This window comes from Chiloscyllium plagiosum, unplaced genomic scaffold (assembly GCF_037043375.1).
Source record: "Chiloscyllium plagiosum isolate Xiang-an unplaced genomic scaffold, Cpla_swu_hap1 HiC_scaffold_11, whole genome shotgun sequence".
NCBI lineage: Eukaryota > Metazoa > Chordata > Chondrichthyes > Orectolobiformes > Hemiscylliidae > Chiloscyllium > Chiloscyllium plagiosum.
In genome coordinates, this window is record NW_028270149.1 from 41277379 (window position 1) to 41303483 (window position 26105).

At 39.0% G+C, this 26105-nt stretch overlaps 1 protein-coding gene across 3 annotated transcripts in view; it reads right to left on the reverse strand.

Annotated features, from left to right (window-relative positions):
- The window catches only part of LOC122557271 (ubiquitin-like protein 3), a 27621-nt gene continuing 1516 nt past the window's right edge, over window positions 1–26105 (reverse strand). The window contains exons 2-6 of one of the 3 annotated variants that reach the window (XR_006313782.2): window positions 19377–19485; window positions 15266–15352; window positions 14106–14183; window positions 12622–12732; window positions 1–1337 (exon numbers count right to left, since the gene is read on the reverse strand). Coding sequence is in view for 2 of the 3 variants with exons in the window: in XM_043704793.2 (XP_043560728.1) it covers window positions 12680–12732; window positions 14106–14183; window positions 15266–15352; window positions 19377–19485 (327 nt within the window). In the remaining variant the exon portion in view is untranslated. Of the gene's footprint in view, window positions 1338–7108; window positions 12733–14105; window positions 14184–15265; window positions 15353–19376; window positions 19486–20566; window positions 20784–26105 lie in introns of those variants that run through there. The other 2 variants (XM_087992005.1, XM_043704793.2) reach the window with 2 other exon arrangements.

Below are 26105 nucleotides of genomic sequence, written 5' to 3' on the forward strand. Positions count from 1 at the left end.
CCAACAGCCGCAGTAATTTGCTTTTATCCAAGCTTTACCAGGATGCTGCCTGGACTGGAGGGCTTGCCTTATGAAGAAAGGTTGAATAAGCTTGGACTTTTCTCTCTGGAGAGGAGGAGGAAGAGAGGAGACCTGATCGAGGTATACAAGATAACGAGTGTAATAGAGAATTTTCCCCAGGGCAGGATCGACTGGTATGAGGAGTCATAGTTCGAAGAATTTAGGAGGAAGGTATAAAGGAGACGTCAGAGGTAGGTTCTTTACACAGAGTTGTGAATGCATCAAATGCGTTGCCAGCTGTGGTGGTGGAAGCAGAGTCATTGGAGACATTTAAGCGACGGCTGGACATGCACATGGATAGCAGTGAGTTGAGGGGTGCGTAGGTTAACTTACTATATTTTACATTAGGATTAACCTCGGCACAACATTGTGAGCCAAAGGGCCTGGTCTGTGCTGTACTTTTCTATATTCTATATCATTGTACTCCACTAAGATCTGTTCTGCAATGATTTAATGTGCTGTAACACAATACAAATGTCTTGATATTTTGACAGTTACCAGTTCAAGTTTTCGACATATTGCAGTTAAAATGAGTGGCTTTTGCTTGCCATCTGTTACCTGGACTACTTCATTCATGTTGTTGCAGTAGATTTGCAGCATAATCTGTCCTTTTGGCACAAGTAAGCTTCAACCTTACTTTAAAGGGTTCCAATTTTGGATGACAATGTTAAGCCACTTCCTACAGCTTTGTGAAGGTTTTATAACACACTGATATTTATGTCACATGTTACTTTGAACTTATGTACTACTTCTGCAATCATCATGCCAATAGTCATGGGTCATGTATCACCTATTGACCTACCTGAATTAATCTGTTGTATGGTGGATAGTGATTCATCAGACTTTTCATATTATACCGCTCCAGTGATTCTGCACTTACTTCTTGTGTTTTCTTATGGACATAAACTTGCATGCAATACAATTTAGTTTCTTAGAGTGAAAACAATACTTTCCCTTAAATTTGCAAAGGCAAAAATCTTCATTATCCCAAATACGAAAGCTTAGTTATTGGCATGAGGCTGAATGAAAACAGCAGTTTTCTAACTACATCGTACATGCATATTCACGGGATACATGTAGTTGTACATGCAGTTTGGTACCCACTGCTCCAGTTGAATATCAACACAGATAATAAGAGAAAGCTAGTGATCTTCCCAGAATTAAAGCTATAGTGGATGATCTGCTATTTTAGTGGACATGGTGAGACAATGGAAGATGCCATTGCTCATAATAACCAAACTTCAATGCGTCTCGTGGATACAGCTTGCCAGATGAACCTGAAGTTGAAGAAGAAAAAAAATTACTTTTAAAGATAAATGTCTAGTACATTGGGGCTGAACTGACAAATATTCTTTGTATATAATATGAAGATATGACAATTGTAGCACTGATACAATGACTAACAGATGCAAAAGCAGTGTGATGAGTTATTAGACTCAACCACCATTTGCCAAAATTCTTGGCTAATTTATCATTCAAGCAAGCAACTGACTGATCTTACCTCCATATCTATGTTTTAATCTTTGTATTCTCAGCAACAGCCATATCACACTTTCATTTGGTATTTTCCAGCAATAGTTGCAAAATAAAGTTTTCTTCAGACCAAGGCTCTGCTGATGATTATTTTTACATTAGAACAAAAAAGAAATTTGAAAAGATAGCTAAAAGGAACTATCCCAGTTCTCAGTTCAAGACCACTAACTGCCAACTGGTGTGGTTGTGACATTCTCTCAGAGTTGCCCACAGGACAAAGAAATATTATAACCTTTCTATAAATAACACAAACTTAAATCACAATATCTTCATAAATTATTTAAATAAAATATTTACAATGCATTACACACCAGCTTCGTCCTTTCTCCCCTGATACGCATGGAGGAGGAAATACTTATACATTGCCAAACTATCAATCTCTAAATAGATTCAGGGTAGAATCTTAAATGGGTTTGTGCAACCTGTATCATTGAGACACAGACAGAATGTCTGATGAGGCCCATCTGAACACCAGGAGCATCAAGTTTCATCTTTTATGCCTTTGATGGGTGGTGACGTGATTTGATTGCTAGGCTGTGGCAAGTTGCCAATTAAAGGGGATTACTGCTTGTTAAATACCTTACTAAAGGCCCAATTCACCTAATATTTAGCTTTCAAAAACTTGCCACATAACAACTACGGTAGATATCAGAAATATTGACATGGAAACTTGGTGAATTCAGCTAGCCATTTGCTCTGAATAACCTCCATGTTGAACACAGGACATCAATATCTCAGGGCACACTCCTTGGGGACCAGCCATATTCACCCCATGTCCATGTCCACTGGCAGTTGAAGAAGGCATGGCACATGGCATACCACTGATCCACTGTACTTCAATGTTGCACACTGGGCTATACAGGTAACTAACATTTTAATGATATAGTGTGCTCTCAGGGACACACAACCAGCTCATGGACTGGACCAGACTCCATCTCCTTGCTCTTCTCTTGCTGTCACAGTGATCATTCACTCAGGATGCTTACATCATCGCTGCCTTGCATTGCCTTTTCTTGCCTGGTCTTTGTGCACTTTTCCACTCAGTCTAAAACTATCGGGCTTATGTTACTTTGGTCTTGCCACGCTGTTCAGTACAAAGGCAGTGTCAGGCGAGTTAGCCTTTATTCGAGTGAAAGAGAGGCAAGTATAAAAGGGCCATGCAATGTGTGGTATAGCTTTTACTTTCAGTACAGGCAGGGAGATGTGGTGAGCTAATGATTAGGCAACACTGAAGGCATTTAGGTTTTGAGATGTTGGGGGTAGGCAAGAACAAATGAGGGAAGATATTGCAGACAAATTTTCTGATTATGCAAAGGAAAGCAAGCTCTGAGGACTCAAACACAGTCTGCCAAGAGACATAGAACATTCAAGTGAGTACAGACTTGGAATATAACGTGAGAAAACACGAGTTGGTCTACTTAGACAAGATCAGAAAAGCTGAATATTATTTACATGGAGAGTTTACACAGCCAAGGAATGCAGGTGTCCTTTTATACAGATGAGAAGTTACTCTGCAGATATAGTAAATAAGTAAAAATGGTACAGAATAGCAAACGTATTATGAGCCTTCATCAAAATAACTACAAAAGCTGAACAAAATTCAGAGTTTGTCTTACCGAGCCAGCCTCACGCCAATCCACAGCCCAAGCTATTCAGAAAATTCTGCTTGCATATTGACAGCAGTATCAATTTCACAGTTGCTGAAGTAATCCATAACATTCTAAAAAAAAAATCTTGAGCATTTTAGGTTGCAGATCTGCACCTTTGCCAAGAATTAGGCAGTTCATTCCAGAGCCATGCCCTATCTGTGGACCGAGTTTCACTGAATTTAATTTAGAAGATTAAGTTACAAAAAATATTATATTTCTTAAAATCTAGCTATTAAAAATCTCTAAAATCTGACATTATAGTTCACTACCACGACCCGAACAGATACAAACTTCAGATCACCAAAATTGGAAAACTTAGAAATACAGTACAGAAAAGATGCCAAGGTGAAGTAATTCTGGGAAAGTTGAGGCAGCAGGCCAGAGAGGGTGTAAGGAGTCTGGGGAAAGTTTAGTTGGTGGTGTGAGACAAGTATAGAGTATGTTTAATACTTACTCAGGAATTAAGACTATATACTTGATAATAACTTTTCTTGAGTAGTAATTTACTTAATTTCATTGGCACAAACTGAAGTCTCTATATAGTGGAGACTTTCAGAGGGATCCTATCATAATTTTTTTTATTTCAAAAATATACTTCATTCATAAAGATATTTGTATACATACTTAGTCATTCAAGCAGTTTGATTCTCTACAGTAGCATATGAAGGAACAAACAAACATTGGAATTTGGTGCAGCTGCTGCCAAAGCATAGTGAGGAAACACCACCATCTGGTGTCCTTCTGCCGAAGTAAATGAAGTTATTGAATGTTCTCGGTGCCTAAAATATATGTAAATGTAATCTTGCACAAGTAAGAGATGTCTAAGAATTGCCTATCAGAAAATTCAATTTTTATAGGTAATTTCTTCAGAAGGTGTTATGATGGAGATTCCATAAGGTACTCCTACAAACTCCTATGGTGGCATGACTGTCTGGGTGGCAAAAAAAATCTGTCCCTTTATGTTAAAATTTAGCTGCAGCAATAAAATTATTGAAGGTTGTGAGAATGGAAAAGCAATGAAAAACTACTGAGATGAGCATTTTCATAAAATATTTTGAGTCCAACATGACTCTTTCAAGGAAGAGTAAATATTGTCTAAAACCATCAAATGTTTCTCTATCCACAGATGCCACCAGGCCTGCTGAGTTTCTCCAGCAGTTGTTGGTTTTATTTCAGATCTCCAGTATTTTAGATATGTAAATATGGAAGGTTAATAAACTGTTATTCCTGGTTGGTCTAGGAATGTAACCTACACACAGGGCTGAAGGTGATTGGTATAAGAAAGGGGTTAATTGAACAGCCAGGATAAAAGGAAAGCCCTCAGTCTGTTTCTGCAAACAGCAAAGAGAGTGTATCCAGAGAAAGGAACAAAAAAAAAAGTAGCAAAACAGATAGCAGGACTCAAAAACAAAAATCACAAGATCAAAACAGAGGCTATTATGCATCTGGTCATCCAGACCTTGACACAGCTGGTAAAATTCACATAAACCTGGGAAGTGATTTACAGTTAATAGGCAAGTGATCGGACACTTTAATAAACTTAAGCTGCCTTTGTCTCAAAGTGGATCCACTTCAGCATATGCCAGAAAAAGGTCAAATTCTCCATATCCTTACATGGACATCAACTTTTGCGATAGGTGTTTTCAGACAGATAAGCACACAGGGACAAACATTTGGCCATATGGGGCTTTATCTTGTTGTGCCAGCATTGGTCATCCTTAGCTGCCCTGCGAAGGTGTAGTGGGCTGCCTTTTTAAAATGCCATCAGTGCGGTATGTGTGCTGCAGAATGCCTGCAACAGTAACATTGGCCAGGGAACATGGTGTGTTGAAGAGGCAGGCAACTGAAAGCTCGGTCATTTTTGTAGACAATGTAGGTGTGCTGCAAAGCAGTCACCTAGTCTGTGTTTTGCTTCCCCAAATGGAGACATTACATTGTAAGCAGCAAATAGGGTTTTAATTTTATCTACTAAGTACAGGCAAATTACTGCTTCACCTAGAAAGTATGTCTAGGGCTTTGGATGGTGAGAAGGGAGTCAGTAAACACATATTACTCCTTCGGCAATTGCACAGAGTGTGCGGAGATGTTGGGAATGGAGAAGTGGACAGAGTGTCCTGGAAGGAATGGCCCCTGCAGAATGCTGACAAGGAAGGGAAGGGGAATGGGTATCTGGTTGGAGGTGACAGAAATGGCACTTAAAGTCTAATGGATGCAGAGGCTGGTGAGGACTGGGGGAGCCTGAAGGAGGGAAGGGAAAATATAAAAAGGGCAAAAGTGTGGGAGGTGAGCACTTAGACACGTTTGGCCCATCAACCATAGTAGCAATTATGCAGTAGTTGGCATTAGCAGAACAGATGCAACAAAAGACTGGGAGAAGGGTTGGAGTCTTTAACGGAAGAAAGTTGTGAGGATACATACTGCTGCTACTGAATGTCAGTGGTGGAGAATGAAAATGGTACTAATCAAGTACATTGCTTTGCCCTGGAATGGTCAGTGTTGTTAGAGCCATACTCATTCAGGCATGTGGGGATTATTCCATAACACTCCTGACCTGGGCTTTAAGAATTTGGAAAGGCTTTGGGGAGTTAGGAGGCAGTTTATCCACTGCAGCATTCCCAAAACATGTTCTTGTACCCACAATATTTACATGTTGAGTCCAGTCAGTTTCTGCTCAATGTAATGTCCAGAATGATGATTTCTACCTCAGACAGGAGACCTACATACAAGTTACACCTGCTTCAGAAGTGTGCAATAACAGCACTGAACAGGTTGATTAGAAAATATCCAGCCAGAGGACCAAAAATGTTTTGGTATAGCAGCTGTACCTCTTTTTCCAGACGAGGCGGCTCAGGTTCAAGTCCTACCAATTGCAGAGCATATCTACTTTGAAGAACTCCTGCAAAGATGTTCTGGAGCAAAGATATTCCTGAACAATACTCACTTTAATCTTTACGTTTAGACTATGTACAACAATCCAACTTTGAATTCAACATTTGACTTGGGCAAGAGCCACCATAATACATCTGGAAGGAAGATAAGGATATAAAATACATCTGAAATTATAACATTTTTAATGTAGGAGAAGGATCTTTGTATGCGGGCATGAAAATGTCAGCATGTTCTACCTTAATGTGGATGTGATAGGGTGGGGATGAAGGGAGAAGAGTTTGGGTGGGGTAATATTGAGCTTGTACAAGACCTAAATTAGGGTACATTACAATATTGCTCACCTTTATAGACTTGCTATGGTGTTGTACCAAAAGAAAAAAAGTGCAGCTTAGATTCAGTTGTGCAAGTGCTGGCATAAGCTCAAACCAGAACAATGAACTGCAATAATAACTTCATTTTCTTCCTGTCTCAATTAGTGTTTATCCAATCCACTAAGTTGTCAGCAAACTCAGTTTCAATTCCACATACAAATCTTCAAGGGCACTATTCACATACATAATATAATATAACTAATGGGAGAAAAAAGTGCCAGATAATAAAAGATGATAAAATGACCTGAAAAATATTGAGAGATTTTATTCTTCAGTGATTCAGCTAATTAAGGCAATAAGAAACTGAGCCATACAAAGCACACTGGTGCCATGTTTGACACGTTGCCATTAGTTAATCACATTTGATATAGTATAGCAACCATGCTTACACTCCAGTTAAACTGGAAATTGCACATATTGGACACCAGCGAGGATAGATTACTCTCAGCTTTGGTGACTATCATGATCTTTGACTTACAATCAAAAACCTGGTAGAGAAAGAAAAGTTAATTAACCAAAGATGTGCAAGTTTGTGCAACAGTATGTCTGAAACCAGAAGCTTCAAGTATCAACATACAACACAATATAGGTACACACAATTTACCGGAAGTTTTACGCTGGTTATATTTTCTTTAAATTTTTCATACAGTTAAGCAAATTCAAATGTTTAAGATTTTTTAAACAGCAGGCATATCCAATTCATCTACAGAAGTATTAACACATACCTGTACACGTGTCAAATCATAATTATTAAAAGTCATACATTAATTTAGTTTATTATACAATAATTCTTTCCCCTAGTCATTGTGCATCAGTAATTTTGAACTATAGAAATGGAAAGAGCTTCAATATCTCAATGCCTTAAAAAATTGACACTTCATAGACCATTGTTAAGAGAAAGTGTTCAAATATGCAGCTTTTATGATCTATTTTCCATTTATTAATTGCTGCTGTAGAGTTTGCATTAACAAAGCATCTTGTTTTTAAGAGCCATGATCATGATTTAACTGGATCAGTGTATTTTGAGAGTCAGATGGAAGAATGCTGAACAAACAATCCTAAATTTAATAAGTAATGAATATACATGGATCAATAATAGTCCAATTGGATCAAGAGTATACAAACAAAAAAAGCTCAATTTGCTTTCTCTCAGAATCTGATGAAGTGTGCACATCAGCATATTTTTATTTTCAGATCCCAAACATTTACAGTTTTCACTTTATGCAATCACAGGATTTAGGCTTTGCTGGCAAGGTCAGATGTTGGTACCCATCCTGAATGCCCTTAAGGTGGTTCTGGTGAAAAGTCCAGCTGAACTGTGGTGGACTTCACAATCCCAGTCTCCTGTACATTGGGAAAGATCAGATACCAAAAACACAGACTTGCCCTTCCCTCACTGAAAAGTGCATCAGAAACTGTATGATTCAATTCAGAGAGACTGGCTGACTGTCCTATGCAACTCAAAGATGAACATTTCCTACAGTGATTAAGATAACTCATTACAAAAATCAAATATTTTCAAACAAAACAGTTGCACCATAAAAAAGGTTGGCAACCTAGACAGAATGCAATTCCACCATGAATTTAGTAAGGTGTGAAGCAGTTTCTGCTTTATATGGATAGCATTAAAAACATGGACTCAAGGTTTAAATCAACTCTGCAAAGTACTCCAGGATATCTAACTCTGCATTTAGGAATGAGTTCAGGCACTGAATTCAAGATGATACATTTCACATCAAAGTGAAAAGACTTCTCACATACTACAGCTGTAGTACAAACATATTTTTAAGACTGGTACCAACTATTAAACATTTCAATTGCATCACCACTGATGCAAAAGTGGTATAACTAATTTGAGCTTAAATACAAAAATTAAATTGAAGCAACTATCTAGTAAATGGGTAGATTTAGTGACAGGATGCAGAAGGGAAGTGAGAAATAAGGATTTTTTTGACAAGTCCTATGTTACCATACTTGATTTTTTTTTAAAAAAGTCACTCCGGTTGACTGCTTCTGTTATGAATAGCAAGACTCAATCTGGGGACTGATTTGTTGACAGATCCCAACAAAACTACTGTTGGAATGTTAAATATGGAATCAGGTTAGCAAAGATTAAAAATTAACTTCAGCAGCATGTAATAGTTTTTCGCATAAGTATCAAATACAAGCAGATAATTTAAATCACTTCCCCAAAATGTGGAACTCACTTTCCCTTTCATGTCAAATGGATCACCCACTTGTAAGTGTTTCAGCATTTATTGAGTAACAAGCATGAATCAGATCTACAGTTTTATTTACCAATGTTAATTTTGAATTAATTTTTAAAAATTAGAACAGGGTCTAGTTACAGCAATGCAGTTATTAATTTCTGCATGGGATATGAGAGTTGCCAAGGCCTGCATTTTTTGCTGATCCCTACTGCTCGAAGAATTTGTTGGTGAGTCGTCACCTTGAACAGTTACAGACCGAGCAGTGAAGGTAATCTCTGTTGTAATAGAGAATGTTCCAGTACTTCAATTATCACCACCCTTTCATCATCACTGAGTCAAAGTCACAATATGATGGGAATTGAAAGGAAATTCAGAATTCCCATGTACCTACTGCATATTTTCCTCTAGATGACAGAATTCCACTGAGATTTTCTACCAATGCCAGACATCACTATTACATTATTCAGCTGTAAGTAGTAGGTTTTATTTTAAGGCAGTTTGAATTAGAAACTGAGAACGAGTGCAGTTCTAAACAACACTTGAGAATATCAACACCACCCAAAACAAAGTCACCTCCATGACTGGCAAGCAATCCACTACCTTAAAACTCACTCCCTCTACCACCAGCACACATTAGCAGCAGTCTAAAAATGCACTGCAGCAACTCATGAAAAAGGTCCTTAGATAACCTTTTCCAAACTTGTGACCCCTATTACTTAAAACAAGGGCAGTAGGTACAGAGAAACACTCACCATTCTGACTTGGAACTATTATCACTGTTCCTTCACAATTACCAAGTCAAAATCCTAGAATTCTCTCCCTAACAGCACCTAGATCAGATGAACTGTAGCAATTATAGATGGCAGCTGAACACTACCTTATCATCAAAAACAATTTTTTAAAAAAGGGACAGACAATAAATGCTGGTATTGCATTTATTATAATAAAGTTATGTCAGACATCATCTGGAGCACTAAACTATGCAGAGCATTAAACTATGCAAAAGTTATTTTGGCACTGAAAAAAGGTACACCACGGATCCACTGGATTTAAAGAGTTAAATGAAACTATATTTGGGTTTTTGACATGAGTTGAGAGGTAATCTAGTCAAGTAGTTTTACAAACCAAAATTTAGTTAAGCTATCGGGGGGACATGTAGCCGAGACTAAATAGGCATAGTTTTTCAAATTACAGTTGGACTGTTTAAAGTCAGGAAGCACATTTTCACTAGGAAACAAATGAAAAATGAAATCACAAAGAAATAAAATCTATTTCCCAAAAGTTTGTGGGTACTGCATCAGTTGAAATCACCAAGAATTAGACCAATAATAATTTCTAACAGAAGTTTAAGGAATGGGTAATAGGTATGTAAAATAGATTAGAGGTAGAAATCAGTCACAGTCTGAATGAATTGTGGAAGAGAAGGGGATCAAATATGACACTTGCATATGAGAGCTGAAAATGTGTTGCTGGAAAAGCGCAGGTCAGGCAGCAGCCAAGGAACAGGAGAATCGATGTTTCGGGCATAAGTCCTTCTTCAAGAATGAGGAAAGTGTGTCCAGCAGGCTAAGCTAAAAGGTAGGGAGGAGGGACTTGGGGGAGGGGCTTTAGAAATGCGATAGGTGGAGGGAGGTCAAGGTGAGGGTGATAGGCCAGAGTGGGGGTGGGGGCAGAGAGGTCAGGAAGATGATTGCAGGTTAGGAAGGCAGTGCTGAGTTCGAGGGATTTGACTGAGACAAGGTGGGGGGAGGGGAAATGAGGAAATTGGAGAAATCAGAGTTCATCCTTTGTGGTTGGAGGCAGAAGATGAGGCGCTCTTCCTCCAACCGTCGTGTTGCCATGGTCTGACGATGGAGGAGTCCAAGGACCTGCATGTCCTTGGTGGAGTGGGTGGGGAAGTTAAAGTGTTGGGCTACGGGGTGGTTGGGTTGGTTGGTCCGGGTGTCCCAGAGGTGTTCTCTGAAACGTTCCACAAGTAGGCGGCCTGTCTCCCCAATATAGAGGCGGCCACATCGGGTGCAACGGATGCAATAGATGATGTGTGTGGAGGTGCAGGTGAATTTGTGGCGGATATGGAAGTGTCCCTTGGGGCCTTAGAGGGAAGTAAGGGGGGAGGTGTGGGCGTAAGTTTTGCATTTCTTGCGGTTGCAGGGGAAGGTGCCGGGAGTGGAGGTTGGGTTGGTGGGGGGTGTGGACCTGACAAGGGAGTCACGGAGGGAGTGGTCTTTTTGGAACGCTGATAGGGGAGGGGAGGGAAATAGATCACTGGTGGTGAGGTCCGTTTGGAGGTGGCGGAAATCGCAGCAGATGATACGTTGTACATGGAGGTTGGTGGGGTAGTAGGTGAGGACCAGTGGGGTTCTGTCCTGGTGGAGGTTGGAGGGGCAGGGCTCAAGGGCGGAGGAGCGGGAAGTGGAAGAGATGCGGTGGAGGGCATCGTCGACTACGTCTGGCGGGAAATTGCGGTCCTGGTTTCCGGCGGGAAATTGCGGTCCTGGTTTCCGGCGGGAAATTATGGTCCTGGTTTCCGGCGGGAAATTACGGTCCTTCCAGCAACACATTTTCAGCTCTGATCTCCAGCATCTGCAGTCCTCACTTTCACTTGCATATATGATACAGGTTGCACAAAACTGAGGCTAAGCTGTCCAGCTGCATGGACCAAATAAAACCTCATTTCAATCCCATGATAGGAAATATGTAGTAAGAGCCTGCAGGTAGAGTGGCTCATCAAATATATGGAATGCTGCGATGCAGGTTCAAACTCATTCAAGCTTCTGAATGAGACAGTTTGTGCAGGAGAGAAAATAGAAGAACAAATCTTTTGACAGGGAAAGTAGCAGCAATTTCATTCTATTGTAAGAAGTAACAGTAGCTCTTTTTAAAAAAACTTCAGACATGCTAACTACAATCTAGAAAAGCAATATTTTTGAAAACTTCATTAAACATTGAGTGGCTTCACATGATAGACCAAATCCAAAGTTGAAAGTCCTTCTGTATTGTGTAGGTAAGAATATTATTAATAAAAAGTTTTGATATTACTCTATAGTGCTCACATCCACTTTGTTTTTTTTTCAAAACAAAGGACCCAATACAAAAAGGACATGCTGAAACAAGTGAAAAAGATCTGCTCATGGACATTTTCACCACAGATAAACATTACACTGGGGAAAATAGAATACCCTCAACTAAGGTGACTTATTGCAGAATGTTAAAATGCCCACCCCTCCCCTTTAAAAAGGCTGGAGATAGCATCATAATTTATACTTAGATTTGTTAGAAGTTTTACCTAAAGCAGCCGAAAGCCATCTCAGTATGTCTGAATCAAGGGAGGGGGAAAAAATCTGGCAGCTAGGGTTACCTTAATCATCATTAGTGATGCTGTTTGTAAAGTGCTTGACCAGACATCAAGTAATAACATGATCAAGCTCAGCTGTGATGTCTAGTGGTCAAATAGCCCATTGATACATAGTGTCGATACATAGTGTCAAGACATATGCATAAGGAAGTCTCTAGGACAAGGCACCAGAGAAGGGGTGACACGCATGGAGCTGTGTTCAACAAGAGATTAATGCTTCCAGAATGGAAGGGAATAAAATTGGAAATATCCAAACTATGATTTAGAAAAAAAATTTTTAAAAAGTTAAATTGTTAGAAAATAAAAATTATAATGGAAAGATTTGGCTCCCGTGTAATTGCCACTTCTCTGTAGCAGGAGCACTTCTTAACTTTCTGTAGGAGTTGTTAAGTTCTTCCCAGACTGTTCTGCCTTGGCAGGATACAAATCCTTTGTGTAATACCACAGTAGAATTCTGTGCAATGATGAGGAATACTCTCAAGTTGGTTAGCAACAACTTGCCAGTCAGTTACATCGCAATCTTTTGAGTGGGAAGATTCCAAGATAATGCTCACAAATGCTATAAAAAGGTCTTCTTTTGATTTGTAGCCATGCTGAAAAGGCAAGCAGGCCTCACAAAATCATACAGCAATTGCTTTCTCCAGTCTTCTCCCGATTTCTTTGACCTGAACAAAAAACAAAATAAAATCTCTAATAAAAATAGAAAAGATGGCTAATAGACAATAATTTTAACCATACATTTAAAGGTGCAACTTGCAGTTGTCCCAAGAACCTATCTGGTGAGATAATGCTTTGGTGATTAATAAAAAGGACATTAAAGCTTCTTCACCTTTCTTTTACCCTCTGTATCGAGTTCAATAGCTTAATGGGTAAATGTCAAGTGCAGTAGTGAACTGCGAGTCTCAACTTCCAAATTTCTAGTCTGTCCTGACATATCCAATCAGAATGTAACGTTGGCCTAGATGTTATGAAATGAAATGAAATGAAATGAAATGAGAGATGAAACAGGAGGTCACAGACAAGACAACTTGGGGGGGGGGGGGGGGGGGTGAAGAACAGAAGACAACAAGAATTAGGAACAGGAGTAGGGCATATGGCCCCTTCAGCCTGCACCGCCATTCAATAGGATCATGGCTGATCTGACATTCTTCATATTTTATATTAACTAACTAAATTTGACAAAAGCAATTTGACAAAAGCTATTTCAAGACACACATTCCAGAAGAACAACAAGAGACTAGCAGCTGAGTAGATTTTGCCTTTCCTAAAACTATCCTATTTCTGGATATTTTTTAATTGGGAAAAAAGATCCTGCAGTTGTAGGTACGCATGTTTATTTTAACATTATTTACAATGTAGTGACAATGATGGACATGAAAAGTTTTATTCAAGCTCTGTCTGGAGCAGTAAAATGTCATTTACAGCAAAATACACAATCATTTTATGTGCATTCTCCTCCAATCCTGACATAATACTTCAACTAGGCCAACTGACTACACAATAACTTCCTCTCCTCAAATACTGTTAACCTTCCCAAACCCTCACATTGTTTCATTTTTCAGGGGAGAAACAGCTTGCTGGAAGCTAAGTACCTAGGTAACACTGAGCCACTCAGACCAGGACATGCAGGTGCAAATGCCAAAGTAGGATAACTGTTGCAATGGCTTGAAGCAGACAGTCAGGATTTCTAGTACCTCTAATCTAGTGATCACATTTGGCAAGGACACAAGTGTGGGTACCGAGCAACAGCAGATTATAGCTTCAACATAGTATTCTCCATGGTTGAGCAATCTGTGAACCTCGTAGATGAGGCTTAAATGTAAAGAGTAATTATTTGAATCATGTACCAGACAACTGTCGGTATCCTGGAATCATACCTCATCAGGAATCCTACTTTCAGATGATCAAAAATTAAGAAAAAGGATTTATATTATCATTGTCAAATTTAATTATTCTACTGTATAAGAGTGTGGGGAAGAAGTATGTAACCACTTCAACAATGTCAGCTGAGTACACACATTGCATGACTCAACCTTACCTTGGGAGTTGGGTTCTGGCAATGTCTCTCTGGCAACTAAGTGCATCACTGTCATCCTTCCAGGAGGAAGCTTCAGAGCTTTGAAAGAAGGGACATTAGTTTTCAGAATATATTAGCATAACAGATATGCACAAAACTGGAGGCGATCATGCAAATTCAGTTGGAGGGTAGGATTTCAGAAAGATAAAGGGATATGCACTTTGATTCTGGGATGAGACAAGTAATGCTCTTTAGGTACGTCCTCTGAAAGCCTTTAGATTTTCATCTTATTTATCAATTATTTGGAGTAAGTGAGAATATACTGAATTGTATGGATAGGAATCGGAAGTTACATACAGACACAAGAAAAATTTGGACACAGGACAAGATCATCCAGTTTGGTTTTTGCCCCTCCTTGCGTTTGGACTATTTATTCAAGGTGATGCAAAATTACAAACTGTGGAAAAAGCAAACCCATTCAATACTTGTATACACAAATCGTTAAAGTCAATCATTTAAATTTAAGAGACTTCTGGTCAGTACCTCAAGATACAAGAGAGACAATATGTTTCAGTTTTGTGGAGCTTTACAGTGGGTACAGTACAAATTAATCAGAATGACAGCCAGGTTTAATGAATTAAAATCATTTGCATATAGTTTGCTTGCATTTCCGGGAGTTTAAAGATCAACTGTGATCGAGACATTATGCTTATAAAGTTTAAAAAGAACTTGTAGCATAGATACACAGAATATTTCCTCTGGTGGGAAAAAACAGAATATAAAATTTTAAAATTACAGCCAGGCCATTCAACAGCAAAATCAGAAACTTCTGCAAATAAAGGCATACTGTTCCCATCCCACAAAAGACTGTGGATGTTAGATCAACTAAAAACTTTCAACATTGAGATTGATACCTTTTGTCAAATCAATATCAGTCAAATAGTAAAGATAGGTAGAGAAACTGAGGTACAAATCAACCATGATTAAATGAAAACTCAAGGTGTTGATTAACATACTCACTAAGAGAATATACAGTAAACATGCATCAATGTGATTATCCTCTTTCAGAGACTGATACATCCTATTTATGATTTCTATTAAAATCAATGCAGGAGCAACACATTGCCCGAACTTATCAAAATTTTTCATTTCTAAAATATTCCACATAATTTGGAACTTACCCCCCAAGGTAACATTTCCATGTAAAAACCTTCCTTGGTAAATGAGCCGGAGAATGCTGGGGCTACTAACTTGTTCTTCATCCCAGTCTGAAAATATTGTGATGAAAAATGTTACTTGCAATTGAAAAATAAACATCTCAAAAAGTATTATTTCAGCATACAATACTTAATACTGGAGTTCAGTGCTATTTGAAAATGGAGACCAAAGCAGCAAAATCCAAAATATTGTATTAGGTAAGTGTCAGGCAAGCACAAAACTTCCTCTCAGATTTCACTGAAATCTGACTCAAACTTTCACAACAGGGGAAACAGGGACAGAGGAAGGAAAACAAATATCGTCACAAAGGAAAAAGATTTGGCAAACAACTCAGTTAGAGGAACAATAATTTTTAAAACACAAACAGCAGAAAGAAAAACGGTGTGGTGATCAATAAAGAGACACTGCATAAAAATGGTTGAACAGCATGCTTTTTAAAAACAAAATAGGGTAGGCAATGCCTAGTGGTATTAATCACTGGACTGTTAATCTAGAGACCCAGTAATGCTCTGGGGACCCAGGTTCAAATCCTTCATGGTAGATTGTGTAAATGGAATTCAGTTCATATTTGGAATCAAGAGTGTAATCATGGCTATGAATCCACTGTTGATTGACAGAAATCTCTATCTGGTTCACTAATGTCCTTTAGGGAAGGAAACTGCCATCCTTACTTGGTCTGGTCTACATGTGACTCTAGACCCATAGCAAATGTGGTTGACTCAACTGCCCTCTGGGTAATTAGGGATGGGCAACAAATGCTGGCCTAGCCAGCAATGCCCTCATCCTGTCAACAAATATTAAAATAACCCTTTGATGATCCAGCACAATTATTAGCCACAGCTATAGTAAGATCCCAAGTTTAATTAATTCTCAAACCATTTCGGAATGACCCTGGGTATTAACAAAGTGTTGGTGGGACTCAAACTTCTGTTAAGCTGTTTCTTTCCAATAATATTGTGACATGTTTCGCATTGCTGATAAAGGGCTCTTGCCTGAAACGTCAATTCTTCTACTCCTCGGATGCTGCCTGACCTGCTGTGCTTTTCCAGCACGACACACACACAACTGTGACACGTTTCTCGTCCACATACACACACGAACCAAAAACCACGTTCATTATGTATGTAAAGAACGAGCACTGAAATTTTTATCTGCCTTCAAGAGTGTGCATGATGGGCTTGACAATCAACTCAACACAAATAGATATGCAATTCTATTTTACTCTTTATGGAAACCCAACTTCTATTAATAGGTAAACAGCGCTGGGGAAATCACAGCCGTTATCAGTGGCTGACACCACCAGAAAAGATCAGGATGTGTGTAAATTTGGAGCGTACTTTGTGGCAGAGAGCTAGAAATTCTCTATTTGATCAGTTTCTTACACGATATACAAAACAAGATTTGTTCAGGTGTCTGTTATGTGATCTGAAAAATCCATCTCTACATTCAAGAGACCAGCTACTGAGAATGCCACATAGACTTTATTTGCCTGAAAACAGACAATACAAAATCCAAAGGAGATTAGAAAAGTTAAATTCCAACAACTGGTTTAGCAATTCCAATCTCCAAACCGACATAGGAATATACATTCAAATCATTGAAATCAGTAGTTTCAGAACAGAATACCAAGGTAAGTCTTCCAGTGTTCATGTAACAAGAATGAATCCACCTTTTGCCTTTGTCGAGATCCCAATGGGGAAACCATAACTAAAACAATAAAATTTACAGTATATCCCACTTAAAATGACTATGTTGTCAACAGTTTCACTCTTTAATCTTACTTTAATTATTGGGCTGGATGTGTTAAACAGGAATTAATGGGCAAATGATACTTCAATTAAAATAAATTTCACTTTAAAAAATGAATATAGTAATCCCTTCCACAACTACTCACATTACTGCAGACTTGTTGCACTACATTGCTACACAGTTCCAGGATATGCTGTTCCTCATTCATTGAGGGCAGAACAAGAATCCAATATTAGCAGAGCTTTCACCTCAGTTTCACAAGCACGAACATTATCAGCAAAGCTTACTTTTACAAATTTTCTCTCCCTTAAGATTACGATGGTTTATTTTTCCAGACCTGCTTTTAAAATTCATTCACAGAATGTGGGTGCCAATGGCTAAGCCAGCAGTCATTGCTCATCCCTAAATTGGCCAGAGGGCAGTTGAGAGTCAACCACATTGCTAGGGATCTTGAGTCCCATGCAGGTCAGAACAGATGAGGATAGCTGATTTCCTTCCCAGAAGAACATCAGTGAGCCAGATGTGTTTTCCAACAATCGACAATGGTTATTAAAAAGCCGTCAGTAGATTCTTAATTCTCAGGATATTTTAATTAAATGTAAATTCCACCATCTGCCATGGTGAGATACAAACCTGGTTCCCTAGACCATTAGCTTAGTTTCTGAATTAAATAGTCTCGTCATTGTCTCCCCAGCTAATAACATCTGTTTGGGTTGGGGTTTTAAAAATAGGAGAGTCATGTTATAACTGCAGAGTATTGTTGAGACTGCACCTGGAGTACTGTGTACAGCTTGACCTCTGGATTTAAAAGATGTACAGCATTGGAGATAGTTCAAAAGAGATTCATTAGCCTGATCAGAAACAAAAGCAGAATTTACTGAAAACTCAGCAGGTCTGACAATATCTGAAGAGAAAGCAGACATTTTGGGTCCAACTGACCCTCTTTCAGAACAGATCCAAAATATTAACTGCTTCCTCTCTACAGATGCTGCCAGACCTGCAGAGTTTTTCCAGCAATTTCTGCTTTGGGTTTCCAGCATCAGCAGTTTTTTGTGCTTTTTCTCCATACCAAGCTGATGCTGGAGATGAAGGGATTGACTTATCAAGAACAGCTGAACAAGTCAGGCCCTTAGAAGATTAACAGGTGATGATCTTATTGAAACATACAAGATTTGAAGGAGGTTTGACAGCTTAAAAGCTGAGAAGAAGTTTTTAAACTCATGGGGGAAATCTTGATATAGAGGACGTACACACATTCCCACCTATCCTGGATAACCACTCCATTGCTTAACAAGAATCTTTATCCTACCTTAAAAATATTCAAGGCTTCAACCATATTTTAAAGGATTAGCGTTCCAAAGACTCAATTCTCAGAAAACATTTTGCTTTATCTATTCAAAATATCCTCTCCATTCTACCCTGTCAAGACCACTCAGGATTTTAAATCAACTCTGACTCTAAACTCCAACGGATATGAGCCTCACCTATCTAACTTGTTCACAAGACAACCTGCACATTTCAGGTATTAATTTTATAATCTCTCTCAGAATTGTTCCAAAGTATTAACATTATTTCTTATATCATGAAACCAATACCATATACAGTACTCCAGATATGGTTTAATCATTGCCATGTATAACTTAAGCATAGCCTCCAACTTTTGCATTAAATTCCCTTCATTGTATATAATAACATTCTACTAGCTTCCTGAAAAGGAGTCTTAAATCATTAGTAAAAAATAACTGCAATTTCTAATATTTTATAAGTCTGTCTAAAGAGTGAGTAAATTGAAGCTAACCTTTCAATGGGATTCTTACACTAGGATATTCATGGTTACATTCAGGACTTCTCTCAAAAATCTGTAAATTGTCTACCTCCTAAATCTTGAAATATATCAGTCTACATTCTCACCTCACTACATTCTTTTGGATTATGACACATTTAAACATCTCTTTCTTCGAATCTCAGAATTATGGAAATCTTTAGTCTAAGGGGGTTTTGCCTTTTCCTTTGTGAAACCCAAATGTAATGTCACCAAACCAGCATTTTCTGATTTATTTTGCCTGCTCCATCAATTAGTTATAACCTAGATTTTCAACAATGGTACTTCAGTTTGGTTGCTTTGCTTGAAAATATGAATAGAAAAATCAAAATTCTGAACCAAAAAAACTGCATTAAAATTATTTCAAAGTAATGAATTAACTGATTTCTAGTTTTGCTTCCATGGTTCAGGATTTCATCCCAAGTTAGAACCAACCTGTGAAAAGGTTTCGCTGGAAATTTGATACATATCACAAATACCTGCAAAATACCTAGAACACTCACCCATGGGCCAGTTTTCATAGACATATTTGGCAATATCTGCAGCAGAATCGTTTGGTGAAAACATGAACTCTTGTGTCTTCCCACTAACTAAAATAAGGCGCAGGTTTATCTGCAGGGAACAGAAATGACAGAAAAAGTGAAACTGTGGCTAAATACAGAACAAAGACTAATATCCAGTACAGCTCAAAGGAATTTTCCTCAGACCATAGGAGCCTGTAAGTCTCAAAATATTTCAGCAAGATTCATCTTGGACAAAACTGTGACCAGCAGAAAAATGAAAACAATTCTCAGACAACCAGACAGCTCAGAGCACACAATTGCACTGCGAATTATACAGCTAAGTTGTACAAAATGATGGTCATTTCAGCTACAACGTTAGCTAATCTGTGAATGATGTAGTTGGCTTACAGTTGTTTTCACTGGAGCGAGCTATGAATCGACGATAATGGTAGTTGGATGGGGTCAAGAAAAGGAGATAGAGAAGCAAGCCTTACTATTTCAATTACTGTGTGTTGGTAGCCATTGGAAATGTGTATTTATAGATGACAGAAAAGAGAAGAAACAGCCATAACACTTCCCAGCACAGCAGTTAAGTAACCTGCTAATATGTCTTAAATGTTGAAAATGTGTTGCTGGAAAAGCGCAGGTCAGGCAGCATCCAAGGAGCAGGAGTGCTGGAAAAGCGCAGGTCAGGCAGCATCCAAGGAGTAGGAGTGCTGGAAAAGCGCAGGTCAGGCAGCATCCAAGGAGCAGGAGCATGTCTTAAATGGCAACTAACTAGCAGTTACAGTTCTGCATATGCCAGTGGCAAGAAAAAGAAAATCATACCTTGAGAAAAAAGAATTTTTATGAGCAGTGTCTAAGTACAATCACAATAAATTTTCTAGACAAACTACATTCAAATGAATGCTTGCACTTTTTAAAAAGAAACTTTTTAAACATGGCTTGAGAGAAAAAAAAACTCAGATGACATGGCCATTGTTAATTATAGGAAAAACTGAGTGCTTATAAAATATTAACGTTTTGTATAGAGTTCTGCTGAAAACAAAGAATACTAGAGGGCTGACAAAAAAAAAGTTTTTGATCCTTGTAATTATACAAGTGACCAATGTTAGTGTGGACATTAAAAAAAAAACTTAAAGATATAAAAAACAAAGACAAAGGCTGTTTGGTTGCATGCATTTGGTTACCTTGTGTTTTTTTTTAATTCGTTCATGAAATGGGGTGTTGCTGACACTGGGACAACACTTATGCCTTAGTTGTCATTGAAGGTGGTGCGCTGCGTTCTTAAACCACTGCAGTCCATTTGGTGTAGTAAATCCATTATGCCATTTGGGAATCCCAGGATTCTGGCCTAGCGATATAGCTGGAGAAGGTTATGGCAGAGGAAGACCTGGTGAAAATGTCCTGAAATATAGGTGACTAACTTCAAACCATAATCATCCTTTGTGCCACAAATGTCTTCATCCAATTTCCACTTTTGCTTAAGCTTTTTCATGCCATACTTAGTCATGTGCAACCTTAATGTCAAGGACAGTCACACTCACCTCACCTCTGGAATTCAGCTTCTTCGACAGTGTTTAGACCAAGACTATACGCTTAGTGGCACTGGTGGAACTCAAACTGGACATCAGTGAGCAGGTTATTTCTGAGTATGTGCTGCTTGGTAACACCAATGATAATTTCCATCACTTTACTGATAAATGACAGTGAGAGGGTGGTAAATGGGTGGATATGTCTGTTTGTGAGAGATACACACACAGGACATACATGGACAATTATCCATATTGAAAAATGTATTGCTGGAAAAGCGCAGCAGGTCAGGCAGCATCAAAAGAGCAGGAGAATCGATGTTTCGGGCATAAGCCCTTCTTCTGACCCATTCCTGAAGAAGGGCTTATGCCCAAAGTGGCGATTCTCCTGCTCCTTTGATGCTGCCTGACCTGCCGCGCTTTTCCAGCAACACATTTTTCAGCTCTGATCTCCAGCATCTGCAGTCCTCACTTTCTCCCAATTATCCATATTGTCAGGTAGATGCCAGGTGTTGTAGCTGTACTGGAACAGCTTGGCAGAGTTGCAGTATGTTTAGAAGCTCCACATGGAGTGCATCAAATTGGGTGAAGACTGGTACGTGATACTGTGGATCTCTGGAGGAGACAGGGATGGAACATCTGTTCAGCCCTTCTGACCAAAATGTTTACCACAAATGCTTCAGTCTTATGTTTTGCACTAAGGTGCTTGACTCTCCCATTACAGAGGATAGAATGTTTGTGGAGTCTCCTCCTGTTTAGTTGTTCACCATGCACTACTGGATGTAACGGAACAGGAGAGCTTACATCTGTTCTATTGGTTGTAGAAATCACATATCTGCCATTCACTTCCTGCTTATGCTGGTTGCCACGCTAATCATCCTGACATGGGGCTTCAATAGGTAGACACCTTATTTTTAGGTATGCTGCAACTTGCATGCCCTGGTTCTTCACTGAACCAGGGTTGATAACTTGATTATATTGGTAGAATAGGGAAGGTACTGTGTAAGACATTGCAGATTATGTTGGAGGACAGCTCTGTGCTGACAGCATTGAGCACCTTGTGGGCACCCAGTCTTGAGTTGCTTGGTCGCATCAATGTCTGTCCCATTTAGCAGTGTGATAGAACCATACCACAGAATGGAATGGATTCTCAATTTAAAGGCAAAACTTCATCACCACAAGGGCTGTGTTATGGTCACTCTTACCAATACTGACATGCATTTGTGGCAGCCAGAATATTAAGAGGTGGTCAAGTTTGTTCTTCTTTTTTGTTAGCTCCCTCACCACCTGCCACAAACCTAGCCTAGTACAAAGTCAATTAGTGTTGCTGCCGAGCCTCTCTTGATGGTGGAATTTGAAACCCATTGGTACACCCAGTGTTACCTCCAAGTGACATTCAACATGGAGGAGTTACCGATCCAAAAGGCTGAGAGAGGATGGTATCGTGTTATTTAGCATGAGGTTTCCTTGTTGTGGTTCTGTTCGCCAAGCTGGGAATTTGTGTTGCAGACATTTCGTCGCCTGTCTAGGTGACATCCTCAGTGCTTGGGAGCCTCCTGTGAAGCGCTGTGTTGTTTCCTCCGGCATTTATAGTGGTTTATCTCTGCCGCTTCTGGTTGTCGGCAATATAAATGCTGGAGGAAACAACACAGAAGCGCTTCACAGGAGGCTCCCAAGCACTGAGGATGTCACCTAGACAGGGGACGAAACGTCTGCAACACAAATTCCCAGCTCGGTGAACAGAACCACAACAACGAGCACCCGAGCTACAAATCTTCTCACAAACTTTGAATGAGGTTTCCTTGCCCATGTTTTATCTGGTTCCACATGACAACATGCCGTCCAGAATCAATGTTGTGGAAAACCACCATCTCTGCTTGGTCTGTCCTGCAGATGTGACAACATAATCCAGGGATGGTGAAGGTAGTGTATGGGACATTGTCTGTAAAATATATGATTCTGTGAACATGATTATTCCTTGACTAGTCTGACAGTCAATTCTCCCAATTTAGCCGCCAGTCCCCTCTCAATGTTAGTAATGGACAATGTTGGGTTGACAGGGCTGTGCTTGTCATTGTCTTCTTCAGTGCCTAGGTAGATGCCAAGTGGTCCATCAGGTTTCATTTTATCTTTAGAAACTTTATCACAATTGTTAACTTGCAAGGCCATCTCAGAATGCAGTTAAGAGTATACCACATTAGTCATGTGTCACAGGAGTCACATTACTCCCTTCTATAAAAAAGATTAGTGAACCAGACAAGTTTTTCCAACAATTGACAATGATTTCTTAATTCCAGTTTTTTAAAAATTGAATTCCAATTCATCTGTCATGGTGGGATTTGAACCTACATCTCCAGATTAATAGTCTAGTGATAATACCACTAGCCATCACCTTCCCATTATTTTTTTTTTACACTAAAAATCAAGGCATTGGATGCTACAGTTAAAAAAAAATGCAGAAATTCCATCAGCAGCACCAGTTACATCGTAAAGACACCACCCTCCTCCTCACTTTAGTGTTAGACATTTGGTATAAAAAGTACAAAAGGGTGACAATGAGAAAAATAGAAAGAAAAGAAAAAAATGCAAGGAAAGTATGGATTAAAAGTTATACAGCCAAGCAACTGACTGGTGCCACTGACTACGGACAGCCACAAAAGCAAAATATCTGGAAACAATAGGTACAAGCAGAGTTCATTCCATTGGTCCTTGCAGAGCCATCTGTTACAGCCAGACAAGGGATACTCTCAGACTGGAACACAATTACACATTCGGAGTGAAAAATGTCAGCTGCAATAAATGAAGAAACACAGCTAGCATTTCAATTAAAAGTAATATCAAACTACACAAACACACTCTAGCACTAACAAATCAAGCTGTAGTCGGTTAAAATGTGGCCGATACAGACTCGTCTGATGCATGCAATGACGCTTGCACTTCCAGTGTTGGCTGTAACATCAAGTGTTGATAGTATTCACATTCAGAAGAATTAAATTACTGACAGAAAGAAAGTTCAAAGCACAACATTCCCCTCAATTGGGCAATCTCACTTTCAATGCTACATAAACAAATGATAATTTTGCATCATAAAATATTTAATCCAGCATATATAAATGAACTATTGCGATACATAAACCTCTCTATTGATACCATTACATGAATAAAGGTCCTTCTGTGCAGAATGCTAAATGTAAGTGAGAAGCCACATAATGGTACACCGTCACAAATCAGTCTGCAGAAGAGGGATGAAATGTTGACAAAACGACAAATGTCACTTAATTCAATTAATAATATGGACAATATGATGGCTAAGGAAATTAAAATGCTCATTAACAAACTGATCCACTTTGAGATGGATGATCAAAAACTCATATTACATTCCCAAAAGTATCAATAAAATACACAAAACCTGAAATGTTATGAATGATCAACTTCATGAAACTGGTGAGTTCCCACACACCAAATCACCCCCCCGCCCAAGAATACCAGTAAATATTCTAATCAAAGTCACTGACATTGTTGTAGTGTCTGGAAAGTTGCCCTTCAAAGAAGTCAGACAAAATAGTCCCATTACCCACGACGATACTTTTAGGAAAAAGAAATATGGAGGTATTCCTGGTTATAGATGACATCACAAGTATAATTTTAATATAGATTAGAATCTTTGTTGTAGTTGCAATTGAACACAAAAAAGGAGAACACAAGGTGATAAATTTGGATTGCATCAGAATAAAAGGCAGCGATACTGTAGCTTCTAACTGGCATAGCTGGACTACCCATTAAAGTCCTAGGCATGTACAAATAAGACTTCTAACCTTTAAATTTAAAAATTTAGATACTTTGGAAGAAGGTCTGCTCACAAAGCCTGATGTTTTCTTGTAATCTGATCCAAAGTTAAATATCAGACTTGCACACTTAATCAAATCGGACGAAACAGAGAAAAGAAAATGGCTGGAATGATTAAATCTCATGTCTACAGCGCTGAAATTGAGAGCTCCCTCTTCAGCATTACTATTTGTTTATTACGTTTGCAATCAGAAGCTGCTGGAAAACTGGTTATAAGCATGACATTCTTTATTACTTTAAATGTATTCCTCATTATACTATAAAAGGCAATGATTAATAATGCACTCAGCAACCACAGTTTTATAAATCTTGTAAGGACATATGCCATCAACGACAGAGATTCAGTGCTTTAATTTCACCTTGCAACATGATTTATAGCTGCTGGCCAGCATTCCGACAGCTCTTGCTATCCTCAGTGCATCTTCCAAATGCTGTTCAAAATGTGGAGCACAGTACTAATTGATCACCCAGAGGTTGCCTTGCCCACATCTGACCCAATTCCACAAGATATAATGGGGTCTGGAATCAGTGGTGCAGACTTCTAGGGCCACACCTGACTGACTGCATGTTACCACCAGTAAGGCAAGACATACCAAGGGATGATAATATACACAACTGGCATTTGGCAGACAAGTATGATTCGGACAGTTATGACCATGACAGACTTTTGCTCAACTCTGACAGCTCGCTAAACTTTGGCACAAGTTGCTAGAGATGTGAATAAAGTGGTTTCTGTGGCATCTGATAGCCTACACATGCTTCTGTGTCCAAATCAAATGCCAAGGTTGGTACATAGTTTCTAAATTACACTTAATCTCATGTCCCCAGATCCTGTCCACTGCTGAAAGTGTGATGGATATACTCTCACTTCCTTGAATAGCAGCAGGACTAAAAAAATCCAGTTCAGCACCATAAATAACAGCCAACTAGATCAATATACCATTTCAGTGGCAGCAGCTTATGTCATTTACAAGATGCATGCAGCAACACACCATGGCTTCTCCAACAGAACAATCCAAACTTGCAGTACTTTGACCAGCTATATCAATTATGGGATCACTTAGTTCTATTCCTAGCATTTTCCTTCTATTGTTTAGCATGCACGGTAGCCTTATGCTGAGGATTCATTAGTTTAGTGCACCTTGCTGTTCCTGACTTCTCTCATATTCCTCCCTGAACTATAATTGGATCCATTGTTTGATGGTAATGGCAGAGTGAAGGTTACAGTTTGGGAATTCTGCTGTTGCTGACATGTCTCAAATTCCCAGTTTTGAGCTGCTAGATCTACTTGGAATCTGTTTCATTTAGTACAATGCCACAAAACACTATCTTCAGTGCAAAGACAGGAATT